General features: G+C 39.4%; 1 protein-coding gene across 3 annotated transcripts; it reads left to right on the top strand.

Moving 5' to 3' along the window:
- The first annotated feature begins 147 nt into the window (after nucleotides 1-147).
- Nucleotides 148-17675, top strand: LOC139976455 (uncharacterized). 3 transcript variants are annotated; one of them, XM_071985214.1, is made up of 5 exons: nucleotides 148-322; nucleotides 1940-2087; nucleotides 2517-2684; nucleotides 3589-3697; nucleotides 17254-17675. In XM_071985214.1, the coding sequence occupies exons 2-5, from the start codon at nucleotides 2085-2087 to the stop codon at nucleotides 17658-17660; spliced, it is 687 nt and encodes a 228-aa protein (XP_071841315.1). In that variant the 5' UTR covers nucleotides 148-322; nucleotides 1940-2084; the 3' UTR covers nucleotides 17661-17675. The 3 variants fall into 3 exon arrangements, with proteins under 3 accessions (XP_071841315.1, XP_071841317.1, XP_071841316.1); XM_071985216.1 differs by having other exon boundaries at nucleotides 161-238; XM_071985215.1 differs by having other exon boundaries at nucleotides 321-423.
- Nucleotides 17676-18637: the final 962 nt, after the last annotated feature.

Raw genomic sequence — 18637 nt, 5'->3', positions numbered from 1 at the left:
TTGGAGATACCTGAAATAATGCGAGATATCTTCAATTTAATTTGAGATACCTGAAATGAATTGCACATATCTCGAATTAAATTGAAGATATCTCTGTGTATTGAATTAAAGTTTACATGGCGTTCCATACGCCCGCCAAGTTTACGGCGGCCTGTTCAATTTTGCAACCCAAACGAGTCAGCGCGCTATATATCGGCCGGGCCCTGTCATAAAAGTTATAACGCTGCTGTCAGCCAGAGTACGGTAGAATCGGCAGAACATTTGCTAAAATTAAAATAATTGTATTACCGTGTCTAACACGGCTTTTGCCGGAGTGAAAGAGGTATAATGGTTTTACTTTCCTCAAGTGTCCAAACTCAGGCAAAGGCTAGGCTACAGTAAGCTAGGCGTATGAACAAATCACACATTGATTGTTCCTCTGAGGCAAGTGTACTGCTACTGTTAGTCAGAAAGTTAGTGTTACTACTGTATACTAGCCCAATTTTAGGCATAGCCTATATTATACATTTGAAGACAGTGTATCGACTCTTACGAACTTACATTTTGTGTAAAAGTAAGTTGTCCTGACGTTTCGACCCTAGCAGGATCTTCTTCAGAGGCTAAATGGCCAACTTACTTACTGTATACACATTCTATTACACAGGCTCTCTAGTGGATAAGCAGTGTGTCAACAGTTTTATTTTATTTTGAACTTTACATTTTAAAACTATTCAATCAACATGTACATAAAAGACTGTGCATCTATTCCCAACTTATTCTTAACTACAATTCAGTCTATCCAGCAAACCATCACATTTGAAGACGGTGTACCTATCCTTCGACGTGAATCCAAAAAGTTTTACAAATAAATTCCTGTGTAAAATCCATTCCTAAAATGTACCTCTCCAACATGGGTTTCGAGCCTTTCCTTTATGGGGGAAGGATCGAAACCTATGGCGCTGGAATGGCACTGGATAGTAACTGGAACCCTGTGCTACACATGTAGTTACACTGATATACCTGTACAGTGTAATTTCTCTGAGTCAACTTGTAGCCACTTTTTCAATAAAAATTTTTAATCTGCAAAGTTCAAACCAGAAATGGCCAAATTTGCCGTGCAGTGAAACAATGAAAACATCTATTTTGTATTTTGATATATTTTTGTGTAATGTCAATGCTATTTATGTATTACATTACAATACTGGATTGTAGTTTAAAATGAGTTTGACTTGCACCTTTAATTCAAGTACTATATAATTCTCTCTACTTACGGTGCAATTTGGTCAAACCGTCAATGAAATCAAATAGCTGAAGGATAGAACTAAACCACTGAGTAACATCAGCGAGATTGTCATTACTGCTATCCTTTAAAAGAACTTTATTGAGATTACTATAGCAAACTTACTGTATTAAATTAATCATATAACATTGGCCAAATTTACAGCAATGACCTCATAATTGCAATAGTTAGCTGAATGGGATTTTTGTCACATTTTTTGGGAGTCAGCAAAGAACTGGAAATTCTACAGGAATCATAGTTATTTTAAGGTATGTGATGCCATGGTATAAAGGACAAAATTTCCGAGTTACTAAGATGTGTATCGGGAAGATATACATATAAACCTTGTTCTGGAGTGTGCTACAATGTGTTTCTAACCAACTTTAAATTGGATTTCTTGCTCATGATTCTTTGGGCCAAGGTCCCATTGGAAATTAAGTTTAGAGTTAGAACTTTGTGAAGTTTAGGCTTAGATGTCAGTGTGAAACTGTTCTTGTAAATGATCACAGTAATTTGGATTACTCTGACTTTGCACTGGTACTCAGAAAATGTTGTGGTACTCATCCTCAAGGTTTTGAACTGGTACTCATATCCCTACCCAGAACTTTGTATATGCACAACAAGTCTGGCTACTACAAATACATAATTGTATTTGTTCTAATTGTGTTGTTTTTCACACAGAGATGGTATCCTAGTGCATTGCTGCTGATTGGCTGTTTAATCATGCCAAGTGTTGTCTGTACCATCTGTTCAGAATGTCTGGAGTTAGATCATCATGGGGTGGTCTCTGCATGTCCCTTTGGGCATGTGTACCATGACATGACAAATGGTTAGTAGTAATTTAAGGTCTTCTTTGATGGTCTTCAAACTTGTTACCATGATGATGATAAATAATGCAAAAAGTTTCTGAAAAATATAATACTGGAGGTTGTAACTGTTCACGTTATCCCCATTACTGGTGAGAGCTACCATTGGACATGCTATTCTGCAGTACTTAGTTTACATAGTATATTTTCATTATATTTGTTCACTCTTTCAATTAATATTTATTTTGCATGTTGAGTACCTAGAGAGTCAGTCTCGTGTTGCTCCTCAAGCTCTTTATGCCTTCACTCATCTTTAGTTTCTTTAAGTAATCTCATTGTAGTACTCCAATGTTCAGTTACAAGACTAGGCTAAGCTTAAGAGAAACTCATAAGAAATAACTGTAAATTTTTGTTTTTTCCCTTACATTATTGTTCACATCTTGTTATTTCAGAATGCTCTTGATGAGATTCAATTGAAAGTGACCAGTCTAACTAAGGAGAAAGGTGAACTGCACTCTGAAAGTGAGAGGCTCTCCACTCTAGTGGATTCCTTAAATGGCAGAGTGAGGAATATGACCAAACAGGTTAAACAGGAACAAATGATCAATGATGGTTTTAGGGTATGACACTTTCATCTTCAGTTTGTTCATATTTATATAAGTCTGTAAATCCTTTTTTTGATAAGCTTGGCTGTTAATTTCCCTTTACTTACCCATGAGACCAAAAGGAACAGATAGCAAATGACGGTTTTAGGATATTTACTGTACCTTCAGCTTCAGTTAATATAAATAGAAACAATTCTTTTTTTCTTTGTTTTCAGTGAGTGGGATTTCCAGAGCATTTAATACTTGAAAGATATCCGGGTATATTGTAGTGATCCCATCAAGCAAGATCTAGACAGGAATTGTAATGTAAATACAGTAATAAATTTATGACGAAAATTTTCATATAAAATTATCAGAATCATGGCCACCAACAGTCATCCGCTGTGGCTAAAAAGAAAACAGAGAGAACAGTGGTTTAACATAACATATATTTCCCCAGTCCATACATTCACACCGTTGATTTAATGTGTTTTATCTAACTTAGCTTATTATGTTGAATATTGTCAAATACGTGTGTCTCTTACTCAGAATTGTTATTTTCATCTTCATAAGTTAAGAAGTGTAAATTTCTTGAACCTTGAGATTTAATTATCATTTCTATTTGAAGAAGGCTTCTGCAGATACACATATTCAACCTTTTCATGTTGATATCATGATTTATCACACAATGAGCTGTAGTGTACAGTATACCATTGCTGCATCTTCAGAACAGAAGATTGAGCTGTTATGACATAAATGCTTGTATTCAGCCAATCAGTGATTGGAATGAACATCAACATGAATATTAATGTTTTAGTTTCTCACATCATTGTCTAAGCCTGATATGAATAATCTTCTCCATAAGGAATAGAGTCATTTCATTCCCAATTATCTTGGAAGTGACCGGCTGTTTTCCTCGTTGTTTTTCTGTGTTGGACAGGACTTTCAAGAAGAGGAAAGCACTGTTTTTGGGCAACCAGCTTCAAGCAAGATGTTGCTTTCTCATTTGCTGATCATATCGCTTGTGGGTGTGACTATCAACGGACAAGGTGAGCACACAGTCAGTTTCATTGTCTTCACTACGGGCGATTGTATAATTGTTAAAATACTCCTGATTAAAATATAATACTCGCCACACTTCCCCTCTGCTGCCCCTTTTCATCGATATGTACCAGTTTACACATATTGTTCTTTGTTAATTGTTAAAGTGTAAAGTGTGAAACACCCCCCTCTACCCCAGCCTCCTCCCCAACAACCTCTATCTTTCATCGAGAATAACAAAAGTCCTACCAGCTTTTTAAAGCTACAGATGCCAATACGAAAGATGTATTTAACATTACATCTGTAAGACTCTAGCCTGGTACTTTAATTTACCGTTCAAAGATCAGTTGTTATTTTTAACCTGTCATATCGCACACAAGTTAACTTGATAAAATTATGTACAAAGCCAAAGGGTATATACAGTGGCGGAGCTAGGGGTATTGGTCAGGAGGGGCGAGAATGGTCTGTAGGGGCGCTTTCGACACTATCTAAGCGGAGCGTCACCACTGGTTGGCGCGTAGCGTACAGTACATAAATTTTTTGAGTAAAGATACTCCCTAGATCGCCGGAAATGACCCTTTCCGGGCCTGGCTAATTTGCAGATAAACGAAGAATAAATAGGTGTCATCGCCAAATTACACCAACGAAATGTGACAAATGTCAATAAGTAGATGAGAGCATAATAAAAAAGTCAATAATCTAGAATAAGTAAAAAGTCGTAAAGAGCTGAAAAGGGCGCCAGCAGTCCGTTTGAGTCCGTCAGGGCGGGGGGGGGGGAGGGCATCCGCCCCCTGACTGTATGGACGCTCCGCCACTGGGTATATAAGTGAACCTGTCAACAAACAGGCAATCCTTTTAGTTAATATTGACATTCAGTGACATGTTATTCACAAAGGCATAACAGCTCATGCTGAGACAATCCATCGTCCTTACAGTTCAGGAGTGTGTGACAAGCTGTTTGACCTCATTGTCCTCATCATCTTTGACCTTTTACAATAATCAATTATAATATAAACATGGAAAGTGATATTTCTTACGTATAAAGGTATGACAGTCTCCGCCAATTTCATTTCTTGTCAAATCTCGGATGGCCGTTGCTGGACCCTCTCCAAAAATTACCACCATCATTGCATGATTAGAGCACCATGAAATGAGCGTATTCTGAAACTTTCAGTTGCATTGCTTCAAAATTTGCCGAATCATCACACTTTGAAATTCCGCAATTTGTCGCCACCGTGGCATTTTGGCATTTTCTTGTGAGGTCTGATTTCCAACAATTAAATGCCCTACTTTATACAACACCTTATTGTATTCTGGTCATTTGATTGGTCAATTTGCTCGTTGATTGCATGCAAAATCGGCTCTATTCCACTCTATGAAATAGAATCATGGGTTATACTTTTTTGGTCGCACTTTTATTAATAGTAAGAGAGCAGAGAAACCTGTCTGTTTAAAACAATCTGTTGCATGAGTGCATTTTACTCATCTTAATATTATATGTTGTATAGAGCAAATAATGAATGGTTTCCATTCGTGCAATAGTGCAAATATTTCATTCTTTGAAAAATGTAATTTGTTCCATTCAACTCGGCTGCGCCTCGTTGAATGGAACCTTCCATCTTTCAACTCATGAAATATTTGCACTATTGCACTCATAACCATTCATTATTTGTATAATATTTCTATTACCGAAGCCTATAGACTAAATGATATGATCATGTGGAATTAGGTCAACTTAAAAATGCCAAACTATTCAATTTGGTTATTTTTTTCCCAAAAAAAGTGCTATTTTTAGTGATGAATTGCTCCTAAACTATTGCTTCAGGGTACTTGATTCTTTTAGAGGTTATTATGTCCAGTCCAAACAATACACAATATTGATTACATGATTTCCTGTTATATATTTGTAAGTTGTGCAGCTATTTCATGCTGCGATTCTGCATGAAGAGGGGTTTTGATGCCAGTTCTTTTTACCAACATAACCATGTGAGAGTTTTTTAATTAACTTGTAAATATGAAGTGCCGACAACTAACCAAACTCAGGGTTGCAGCTTTCTCAATATTAATTTATGAGGTTGTAAAGTTGATCTGATGTACAAAAGAGGTCGTCTTTGACAGCCAATAGCTCAAAACGCGTCAAAATGAAATATATGTTGGTGAACATAGTTTGGTCAGATCCAGTTCAGTTGGGGCTCTATAAGTCATCCAGGAAATTTCAAGGAAAGTTCATATGTAGTATTACTTCAAGGGGGGGGGGGGGTATCAACAGGTTATCTCAAATGGTGGAAAAATTGGCTCAAGGGGTCAAAGGTTGCCTCAATTTGTCTCAAATTGGCAATATGTTTTGTGATTTATACCAGGTGACTTGTAGGTTGTCAGAATATTTCACTGTGCCTTTAACCAATGTCATGTAGATCTCTCAGTCTATAATAACAAATTTTGAAGGGAGTTTTCAAGCTCCAAATTGGTAACAGAAAATGTCCTTATTAGGAATTGAAATAACAATTTCTTACTGTAAAATTCTTACCAGTAAATTAAATGGTTGATGCTTTGTCAACATGATAACTGATTCCTGATACCTTTCTTTATATGTTGCCGCATTAGTCAATAGATAGATACATGTATATTAACATGTATGGCTTACCACACTATGCATATGTTTAGGCATCGTAATAACTAAACGTTTTCGTTTTCTGGTCCCAACAAATTGTCAATAAAGTATTAATATCTCTTCCCTGTTCTTGATATTCAATCTTAAAGACAAAATAATGCACTTTATTATTTCAAGGTTTGTCAAAGGCAGACTAAAATTTGACATTTTGCAACATTTTACATTCATAGCGTATCAGTAGCGTGCACAGGTTTTCCATGGTGGGGGGGGGGGGCAAAAATTCAAACTCTCTCTCTTTCCCCCGACTGAATTTGATAAGGAATTTTGGTAGAAGTTTCAGAGGCAAAGATTTTATGAAGAACGGGAGCTGCCCTGGGATAAATGAAGCTTCTCCAAGAATTTGATTTTGTAAATGTCAAATGGTGAATTCTGAGTCATACATAGACTATAATTTAGGTCCATATAAGTAGCTGCAGAGGCAAGATTGTGCACACTCAAAAATTCATGGAGTGCCATGAAGTATTTAATAAAGGAGGGATGCAGTTGTGGGTTTATCGAAGCTTACTCTCGTGTAGCAGGGGGGGGGGGCGGGGGTGGTGATCGGGGTCGACAGTTCTAAAGAAAAGAAAAACTTGGAAGTCAAATGGTTCATTCTTTGGTATATTTAGACTATAATTTAGATCTATTTAAGTCATTCTAAATGGAAGATTGTGCTACTATAATTCTTAATTCTTCCAAGCTGAATGCAAAAAAACAAACAAACGGCGTTGAACCGAGGTGCTCTTATGTGATGATCCTGCTAGATGTATCTGTATACATAAATGTACCAATGTATCTAGTTTTATTGATGGCCTGACTTTCGATCTAAGGGCCTGTTTTTTATTATTCCGAGGGGCCTAAAGCAGTACATTGGGGATATTTTAGTAACTAACAACTACTTTCAAGTATCCAAAAGCTATGTTTACTTGCTTTGGAAATGAGGTAATAAAAACAAAAATGAAAAATATCATTTATGTAAAGTAGACTGGCGTTTGAGACGTTTTAGCGACGTCATAATCACCATAAACAGGGAAATGATGATATTGCCTCTCTGCATTAGTGTTTCCTTTCAAATTTCCTTAATACAACTACTTGAAATTGTTGCAAGCCTTATAGTCTAGATGACAACTCCCTGGTAGAACTAAACACTTCTGAATATCTGAGAAAACCTAAGAGGGACAGAACTTGAGAGAAACCATGTATCAAAACTTGATAAATTATTTGCACTAACAGCAGGCAATATGAGCTTCAACATATACCCATATCACACCCACCCAATCTTACATTCCATCCCATACTCCTCTCCCTACCCCACCCTCCCCACCTCCGCCTTCATCCAAAGCCCTCCTCTAATCTATCCTGACTTCATAGTCACCTTCTCCCAACCCCAATGTCAATCAACCCAATTTCCAATCCCAGCCTCCACCACAGGACTCCAAGCTCTAATTTGGTGTATGCATAACATGCGTCATGAAGGAACGGTGTTTATCGTAGGCAAGGCCAATATCAATATCTATCAATCATTTTGTTTTGTTCAACTCTTGGATAATAATGGTTGTTGATATGTATCCTATCTTATAAGATGAAAGTACGTATATAATTATAATAATGGTTTGCCTTCGTTCCTGATTTGAGATCTTTAAAATGAAATATATTATGGAAGGTAAAAAATTGCACGAGTTCAATGTTTACTATCAGCGTTTATTGCCAATATGAAAAGTAAAGTCTCTTTCAGGTTACCTTGTTTCCTTTGCTTTCCTTTTTGTTTCCTTTCTTTCTCTCATTTCCCCCCAATTTATTTACAATTATAAATGTCTTATGTAGATTTTAGACAATTGATAGATGAAAATGGAAACATTTAATATTGATTAGAAACGTTTTAATATACAGTAATACGAGAAACCATGAGGGAAATAAAGAGGTGAAAATGGCCCTATACTACACAGGAGGGAAAAACAAGAATGGAAAAAGTTAATAATGATGTCTCGACCTAAAGTTCATGTTACCGATTCGCGGAAACATAAATTGTTTGCTATAACGAGAGAGCGAGAGAGAGCTTGACATTGCCTTTGATCGGGACAATCTTTTGTTGTTGTTGTTCAAACAATACTTCAAATAGATATGAAAATATTGATCATCATTTGATAACAATAAAGATGGGACAAAAGAGCTAAATATCATTTTGAAACTATGAAAGGAGGTATCACTAAAATCTGCTGAATAAAATGTCATGTAGCCATGGAAAGCTCGCCTTTGAAGCAGTTGGTTACTTTAATCCATTAATTAGAAAGGTACAGTAGGAGGCAACTTTCAAGACACTACATTATCTAATTACATTTATTCTAGATATTGGGTGGACAATGATTAATATTTTGCACCTCTACTCACCCGGATACAGTATGCCACTCTCATGCGTTCTCTTGTAAGTACAGTGTTTCGTTTGAATTGTTTTGTGTCAGGTGAAAACTGTTCTGAGCAGTACTTAAAATGAATAAAATCAGATGATTTCTTAACACTTGTCCTCCAATAGTTTTAATAAGATACCAATGCTTTTGTCAAAGTAAACACAGTAACTTTAGAACAATGTACTGTAATAACACTTTGTGAGTAGGCTATGCTATGCAACCCTAGCTTACTACTGTCCCTGCGTGTTAACATTTTACCTAGAACTTTAAGTATCCAATGAAGAAATGTTTTCATAACATTGGTGGTCTTATAAGTGGGTTTGTGTTAATTATATGCAATGAACGCAAAACATACATTACAACAGACTGAGTAACACATAATAACATTCCTGCAAGATATTTACTATCAATTAAATCCATCTAATTTATAGTGGGGCCCGACTTCCAATTGAAGGGCCCGTTTTGATTATTCGGAGGGGCCTTAAACAGTACATTGGGGCATTTTACTTACATTACTGGGCTGATCGCCTTAATACTATTTTTGGTCGGCCCGATTGAAGACAAAAGAATGGGACATCTAGATGAATAAGCAATATGCACTAATACAATGTACACAAAGGGCCAGTTTGGTGTACTGTCTGCAGGTTTAGTACCAATAGTTACTTGTTTGGTTTCAGCGATATTACTTTACCTTGGCCCCGGGGTACCGCACCAGCCTAGCCTGCGCTACTAACCACATCTAGAGTTAGCAACAAGACATTGAGATACGATATCTATCAGTCTGAAGTATATATTTATCTTTTCGTTAAGCCAGCCATTATCTACTGTATCACCAGCCTGAAACGAAGCAAGTACGTTAGTCTTTAGATAAATGGTGAAAAAGATGATTGACATCTGGCGCATACCTGTTCATATCCAAACCAGTTTGAGACATTTTAGTGACGTCATAATCACTATAGACAGAGATATACTGTATATGATGGTATTGCTTCTCTGCATGAAGGTTTCCTTTCAAATTTCTTTAGTGCAACTACTTGAAATTGATGCAGGCCTTAGTATAAATGACAGCTACCTATTACAGAAGTAAGCACTTCTATATTTCTTAGAATAACTACAATAAGAGAGTCAGAACTTGGTAAAACTGCATATATTTAAATTGTTTTCCAGATGAGCTCCTAACCCATATCATACCCATTCCCATCTTACATTCCTCTCCCCCACTCCCCATCCCACCTCCAAAACCAAAACCCACCTCCAAACCCTCAACTAATCGATCCCGACTTTATAGTCACCTTCACCCAAACCCCAACTTCCAATCCAACACCAGCCTCGAACATGTGTGATTAAGAGGAGGCTTTTATCCTAGGGCCTACAGCACGTTCCATATCTACTGTACCATCCATTTTGTTTTTTTATCTTGTTCAATTATCATATCATAGAAGGGTTGAAAATGTGAATTCTAACTTATGAGATGAAAGTAGATGGAATTCTAAAAACAGCTTGCCTTTGTTTGATTTCGTTTCTAATTTGACATGAAACAAATGAACGAATTTGGTAAATATGTCATAAACTTATGGAAGGTAAATATATCGTACACATTCAATATTTACTCTCAGCGTTTCGTGCCAAGCGTTTAGTGGTAAGTCTTGGTTTTGATGACAATAGAAACCTATGCAGTCATGATGGTCTGTGAGTGTATGGGTGGGGTTGTACTGGGTGAATGTGTGTGTGTGTAGTGCCCAGCTTGTAAACACAATATTTCAGGACAGGAATCATGGATACTTTTTGTACTTGGCATGTAGATGCCCCATATTGAGTAGAAGAACCCTATTGCATTGGTGGAAGCTAAAGTTCATCTAAGATCACCAGAGGTCAAACTGTGGAATCCTTGTAAAGACAATATCTCAAGTTAGGAAGCATGGGAACTTTTCATACTTGGCATGTGGATGCATTAAAGCAAATAGAAGAATTCTATTGTTTTTGGTGCAGGGCAAAGTTCATCTGAGATCACCAGAGGTCAAACTGTGGAAACCTTGTAAAAACGATATCTCAAGTTGGGAAGCATGAGAATTTTTCATACTTGGCATGTGGATGCATTAAAGCAAGTAGAAGAATCCTATTGTTTTGGTGGAGGGCAAAGGTTATCTAAAGTTAACAGCTCGGTCAAATGCTGAAAACGTAAACATGATATCCCAAGATAAGAAGCATGGATACATTTTGCACTTAACATGTGGATGTGTCGTATTTGGAAGAAGAAGCTATAGCTTTTTGTGAGGTCAAAGGTCATCTGAGCCACCAGAGATCATATATTGAAAATATTGTAAACATGATATCTTAAGTTAGGGAGAAGGGATACTTTTCATACTTGGCGTGTGTGCATTATATTGAATGAAAGAACTTAAGTGTTTTTGGTGGAGGTCAAAGGTTATCCAAACTCACCATATATCAATCGTTTTAAATGAGGTATATCATGGTAGAAATAATGAATATTTTTCATACATGGTATATAGACTTGCCATATTGAGTACTGTTGAATCCTGTAGTTCAAAGGTCACCAGAGGTCAAACTCTGAAACCATTAAAAATGATATCTTAAGTTGTACCGGTGCATTGGCCGAGTGGATAAAGGCAGTGGCATTTGAAGCGATGCGGCAAAGCAATCGGGAGGTTTGGGGTTCGATTCCGGTCGGTTCATAGTAAGGTGGGTGTTTCATCCAAGAGCAATCTACGGTTTTCCCATCGGAATGACTTTCTAAATTGAAAAGATTCCAAATTTGAGTTAAATTGTTAAATTGGAAGCCACCGACATGTATGTTGTAATCCATCAATTGTGGTCGCTAAAGCGGCGTAAAAATAACTGCTGATTATTATCATTATTATTTATATTATATAAGTTAGGAATCATGGATACTCCTCATACTTGGTGTGTCGACGCGTCACATTGAGTAAAAGTCTCATATTGTTTTCGGTGGAGGTATGTATTGCCACGTACAGTAGACTGACCTGTGTTTTATCATGCCATGGTGTAATTGCCCATCAAAGGACATTTACATTATAAGAGCTACCTCTGGTGAACAAGCAGAAGTTTAGTATAATGAAGTCATCGAAACCTCAATGCATTTTGCATTCTGGTTTCTCTCTCTCTTCTTTCCTTACTTTCTTTTCATATTTGGTTTCGATGATAATCGTAACCTAGATGCATTATACAGGCGGAGAGTATGTGTATGCGTGTATGCGTGCGTTTGTTTTGTATTCTGACCGAGGACTTGAACAAAAGAATTCCAGGTCGTCGGTTGTGATTTCTAAAGATTCACCATGTCCTCGGAAGAATTCTATTGTATTGGGTATTGTTAAGGTTAGGGTACGTGGATTTGAACAATGGAAAATACAATGGGGTCCTCGGTCTGAATGTAAAAAAAACGTACATGTGTGTGTGTGTGTGTGACGCCTCGCTTGTAAACACGATATCTCAAGTAGGGAAGCTTGGACCAATCTAATATTTGATGTATATGAGTACCACATCGAGTAGATGAACCCTATTGTTTTTGGTGCCTGTGAAGGTCACCAAAGGTCAGTTAGAGGCCAAAAACTAAAATATTAAAACAAGCAATAACTCCCATTGACAGGGTCCGACATGGTTGATATTTTGGGAGTAGTTGTGAATGGGGTAAGGGATCGTTTCAAAACATAACGGTCATGTGATCCAAGGTCAACAAAGGTCAATCAGGGGTCAAAAACTAGTATTTTTGCAATTACTTGAGAATAAAATGTCCATCAAGGTTGGGAGTTACGCTTTTGTTATCCAATAGTCGACCTGCATCTGGGTGATCTTTGACCTCAGGTTGACCTCCAGTGACCAGTATTAGTTTCTTTGGTTATTTGAATTTTCGTAGCCAGATTTCAATTCTCAAAGGTACCTTCTGATCAATATTGTCCATGGGTTGACCCCTGTGCGACGTTCCTGTGGTCAAGGTTTGGTTTGGTTTTAATGAACTTACATGTGGTTAGGATGGTCTTACAGACTTGTCATGTTGCTTTTTTGAATCAGTGTGTCAAACTACATCCTACTATGAGGTCAAAATTCTTTAGTTCAACTGCTTGAAGTTTGATGCAGGCCTTAATCTAAATGACAGCTCCCTGGTAGAAGTAAACACTTCTAAATATGTTACAATAACTAAGACCGTCAAAACCTTATATTTGAAAAATGATAAATTAAATGATTAATTAACTGCAGGCAAGGTGAACTTTAATAAACCATATCATACCAATCTAATCTTACAGTACATCCCTCCTCGCCCCACCCCACCTCCACATTCACCCCAAACCCACCATAAACCTATCTTGATGTCACCGCCACCCAAACCCCAATGCTAACAAACCCAACTTCCAATCCACCCCAGCCCCCTCCAAGCTCTTAATTTGGAATATGTGTAACATGTGTGATTAAGAGGCGTCGTTTAATTGTAGGCCTACAGCACGTACCGTGTCTACTGGTATCAACCATTTTGTTTTTATCTTGTTCAACTATTGAATAATAAGGGTTGTTTGATACGGATCCTAACTTATGAGATGAAATTGCGTATGATTCTAATATCAGTTTGCCAATGTTTCTAATTTGAGGTCTTTGAAATGAAACGATTGCGGTAAATATCCCATACATTTATCGAATTTAATATTACTCCCAGGGCTTATTGCAAAACTGAAAAGGTTTTCATCCCCCCCACCCCCCTCATTTATTGGCAATCATGGAGGTTTGAGACAATTGGAAGATGAAACGGGAACAATCGACAGTATATTAATTAAAAACTGTTTAATATCGTATGAGACTCCTAGAGGGAAATAAAGAGGTGAAAATGGCCTTTAATCACAAAGGAAGAGGAAAATGAATAATCACAAAAGTCTTGACCTAAAGTACATGTTACCGATTCATGAAAAATAAAATTGTTTGCTACTGTAAAACGAGAGAGAGAGAGACGCAGAGGGTGAGAGGTGGAGGAGGAGGGAATGGGGGGAGCTTGGCGTTGCCTTGAGTAGAGACAGTTTGATTGCGTTTTTCACATACAGTAATGCTTCCAACAGAGAGGAAATGTTTCCTCTCCTCTCCTCCTCTCCTCCTCTCCTCCTCTCCTCCTCTCCTCCTCTCCTCCTCTCCTCCTCTCCTCCTCTCCTCCTCTCCTCCTCTCCTCCTCTCCTCCTCTCCTCCTCTCCTCCTCTCCTCCTCTCCTCCTCTCCTCCTCTCCTCCTCTCCTCCTCTCCTCCTCTCCTCCTCTCCTCCTCTCCTCCTCTCCTCCTCTCCTCCTCTCCTCCTCTCCTCCTCTCCTCTCCTCTCCTCTCCTCTCCTCTCCTCTCCTCTCCTCTCCTCTCCTCTCCTCTCCTCTCCTCTCCTCTCCTCTCCTCTCCTCTCCTCTCCTCTCCTCTCCTCTCCTCTCCTCTCCTCTCCTCTCCTCTCCTCTCCTCTCCTCTCCTCTCCTCTCCTCTCCTCTCCTCTCCTCTCCTCTCCTCTCCTCTCCTCTCCTCTCCTCTCCTCTCCTCTCCTCTCCTCTCCTCTCCTCTCCTCTCCTCTCCTCTCCTCTCCTCTCCTCTCCTCTCCTCTCCTCTCCTCTCCTCTCCTCTCCTCTCCTCTCCTCTCCTCTCCTCTCCTCTCCTCTCCTCTCCTCTCCTCTCCTCTCCTCTCCTCTCCTCTCCTCTCCTCTCCTCTCCTCTCCTCTCCTCTCCTCTCCTCTCCTCTCCTCTCCTCTCCTCTCCTCTCCTCTCCTCTCCTCTCCTCTCCTCTCCTCTCCTCTCCTCTCCTCTCCTCTCCTCTCCTCTCCTCTCCTCTCCTCTCCTCTCCTCTCCTCTCCTCTCCTCTCCTCTCCTCTCCTCTCCTCTCCTCTCCTCTCCTCTCCTCTCCTCTCCTCTCCTCTCCTCTCCTCTCCTCTCCTCTCCTCTCCTCTCCTCTCCTCTCCTCTCCTCTCCTCTCCTCCTCCTCTCCTCTCCTCTCCTCTCCTCCTCTCCTCCTCCTCCTCTCCTCCTCTCCTCCTCTCCTCCTCTCCTCCTCTCCTCCTCTCCTCCTCTCCTCCTCTCCTCCTCTCCTCCTCTCCTCCTCTCCTCCTCTCCTCCTCTCCTCCTCTCCTCCTCTCCTCCTCTCCTCCTCTCCTCCTCTCCTCCTCTCCTCCTCTCCTCCTCTCCTCCTCTCCTCCTCTCCTCCTCTCCTCCTCTCCTCCTCTCCTCCTCTCCTCCTCTCCTCCTCTCCTCCTCTCCTCCTCTCCTCCTCTCCTCCTCTCCTCTCCTCTCCTCTCCTCTCCTCTCCTCTCCTCTCCTCTCCTCTCCTCTCCTCTCCTCTCCTCTCCTCTCCTCTCCTCTCCTCTCCTCTCCTCTCCTCTCCTCTCCTCTCCTCTCCTCTCCTCTCCTCTCCTCTCCTCTCCTCTCCTCTCCTCTCCTCTCCTCTCCTCTCCTCTCCTCTCCTCTCCTCTCCTCTCCTCTCCTCTCCTCTCCTCTCCTCTCCTCTCCTCTCCTCTCCTCTCCTCTCCTCTCCTCTCCTCTCCTCTCCTCTCCTCTCCTCTCCTCTCCTCTCCTCTCCTCTCCTCTCCTCTCCTCTCCTCTCCTCTCCTCTCCTCTCCTCTCCTCTCCTCTCCTCTCCTCTCCTCTCCTCTCCTCTCCTCTCCTCTCCTCTCCTCTCCTCTCCTCTCCTCTCCTCTCCTCTCCTCTCCTCTCTTTTCCTCTTTCCTCTCCTCTCCTTTCCTACCCTCTCCTCTCCTACCCTCCCCTACCCTACCCTTTCCCCCTGCTCTGCCCTCTCCTCTCTTAAAGAACGGAACATCATTTCTAGATGAATAATCAATGTGCTTTAAAAGAAGTACATGGGGCCACTTTGGATTACTGACTGCAGGTTTAATACCAATACTAACCTGTTTGGTTTTGGCGGAAAAACTTGACTTTGGCCCCAAGAGGCTGCAACGGCCTAGCCTCCGCTATAACCAAATCTAGAGTTAACAACAGTACATTAAGATACGATATCTAACAAACTGAAGTATATACAGTATTTCTCTTTTCTGTTAGCCGGCATGTCATTATCTATCACCAGCCTGAAATAAACAAATGCGTTAGTCTGTTCATGGAGCAATAAACAGATCTGTTTATAGCTCCATGGCCTGTTGTATAACTTAAATGACGCAATAGATATATATTAGAAATCTGGCGCATGCAGGCCTGAACATTGGTTTCCAAATTAATGACCAACAAAGTGAGCTTTAAACTACCACGTGTTTATATAAACGGGTATCGATCCTAGTCTATATACACAGGAGCTAAGAAACTTTACTGTTGTCAACTATTGGGACTAATTGCAAACTGTCTGAATGAAATGGACTTCTTAAAGTGATATAGCTGATAATGCCTGATTATATATGGATAGAAAATAGTCAATATTTGTCTATTTCTAACACATCTTTGAAATTACCCAACAGCTACTTTCAAGTATCCTCAAGCTATGTTTAGATACTTTAGAAATTCAGTCAAGAAATGAAAATGTCATACATGTAGAGTATAGACTGAATTTTGAGACGTTTTAGTGACGTCATAATCACCATAGACAGGGACATGATGGCATTGCTTCTCTGCATTACTGTTTCCTTTCAAATTTCTTTAGTTCAACTGCTTGAAGTTGATGTTGGCCTTAGTCTAAATGGCAGCTCCCTGGTAGAAGTAAACACTTCTAAATATCTTAAAATAACTAAGACGGTCAAAAACTGATATACAGGTATATGAAAAGTGATAAATTATTTGCACAATTTTTTTTCTAACTGCAGACAATGTGAGCTTTAAATCCATATCATGTCAATCCCATCTTACAGTCCATTCCTCCTCTTCCCCACCCCAGCCCCCTCCAATCTCTTAATTTGGAATATGTATAACATGTGTCATTAAGAGGCGGCGTTAAATTGTAGGCCTACTGCATGTTCCGTGTCTATAGATCAACCATATTGTTTTTTATCTACTTGTTCAGCTATTGGATAATAAGGGTTGTTGATACAAATCCTAACTTAACTAACCTAACTGAGGGAAACAAAGAGGTGAAAATGGCCTTTAATCACACAGGAGGAGGAAAATGAATATTAATCAGAAAAATGATTAATATCTCGACCTACTACAGTAAAGTACATGCCACCGATTCATGAAAAATAAAATGGTTTTCTACTGTATAAAGAGAGAGAGAGCTTAACTTTGCCTTTAGTAGAGACAGTTTTATTACCTTTTACAAACAATGCTTCCAATAGATAGGAAAATAATGATTAAGTTTTGATGACAACAATGACTGTGAAAGAAATTAATTGTCATATTGAAACTGCGGAAAAAACTCATTTATTCACGGATACTGTAGCTTGTAAATGTTAGTGGACTCTTGTTTTGGCAACAAATTGAATATGATTAATAAAAGCAAGTCATACTAGCTATATATCATCCATTGTACATACCTGATCCTCTCCTCTCCCCTTCATCACTACTTTGCTTTTCTTTCCTTCTTTTTCAAGCTTGCCCCGCCACCAAAGCTGGCGAAACCTCCAAAGCTGGCGTAACCACCAAAGCTGGAGCAACCACCACCAAAGCTGGAGCAACCACCACCAAAGCTGGAGCAACCACCACCAAGGTTGGAGCAACCACCACCAAAGCTGGAGCAACCACCACCAAAGCTGGAGCAACCACCACCAAAGCTGGAGCAACCACCACCACCAAAGCTGGAGCAACCACCACCAAAGCTGGAGCAACCACCACCAAAGCTGGAGCAACCACCACCAAAGCTGGAGCAACCACCACCAAAGCTGAAGCAACCACCACCAAAGCTGAAGCAACCACCACCAAAGCTGAAGCTGAAGCAACCACCACCAAAGCTGAAGCAACCACAACTAACTATAATGAAGCATGCTCGGTAAACCTTTAGTGTTGGCCTAATTAAATATCAAGTTATAAAACTGTTCTAGAATATTTAACATGAAAGTCATTCGGACAACCTCCTGTCCTCCTTTCTTCTGCTTCCACCATCTGCCGGCTGTTTATCGACACCAAAAAATATAGAAATTGATAGTTTTGTTTTAAAAGTAAAAATTAACAATTCAATTGTGCATCTATATATATACAGCATCACCTAATATTCCAGAAACAACAAATTCTGTTTTTCTAGTAATATTAAACTTATTGTGTAAACTTGGAAGTATCTGTTATAATGTCTGTTGTAAAAGGTATTTATCAAGTCATTTCACCAATAATGTACTATTTACAATCACCTACATATCGCAGAACATATTAAGAGGAACCACATGTCTCCGGAAATCCAACGGTAAATAGGTGATCTTGCTTTCAACAAAGTGTTCCCCAAATCCTTTCCGGGTTGATGTAAGTCCTTTACGTTTCTCGGAAAATGATTAACTAAACTAGAAATTACAGGTCATACGTCATAACAGAACTACTGTACTACCTTTGGACGTTCTCCTGAAATCTTTCACAACATGTATAACATTAACAGGGTGCTGGCTTTAACACCTTCGTGGAATATAAGTATTCTTGGTGATCTGTTTCAGAAAAAGCTCGGCCCGGCACCTTCACCGTACGTTATGTGTTCGGGGTTATACGAGAAGTTATATATCAAACTGAGGGTTACTCTCCGTTTATTACATTCCAACCACCACCTTTTCCTCTCTGCCCTCTTTTCTTACCATTTAAATGGCACATACAAAACAGATACAAAAGGGCCAACATTTAAAGCAAGCATAAAATACAAAGGCAGGTAGACTAGTTGCATGACAAGAGTTACATACCATGGATGCATGGCTGCAGATACAACCTGTAACAAAAGTGTCAAAGATCTTCTCTACTTACACACTAATCGCCTCCTTATCTTGTATCTTTCTGCTCCCCTTT

Source organism: Apostichopus japonicus, chromosome 11, assembly GCF_037975245.1.
Source record: "Apostichopus japonicus isolate 1M-3 chromosome 11, ASM3797524v1, whole genome shotgun sequence".
Lineage (NCBI taxonomy): Eukaryota > Metazoa > Echinodermata > Holothuroidea > Aspidochirotida > Stichopodidae > Apostichopus > Apostichopus japonicus.
The sequence above is the reverse complement of the archived record's forward strand: the minus strand, read 5'-3'. Positions and strand labels throughout refer to the sequence as shown.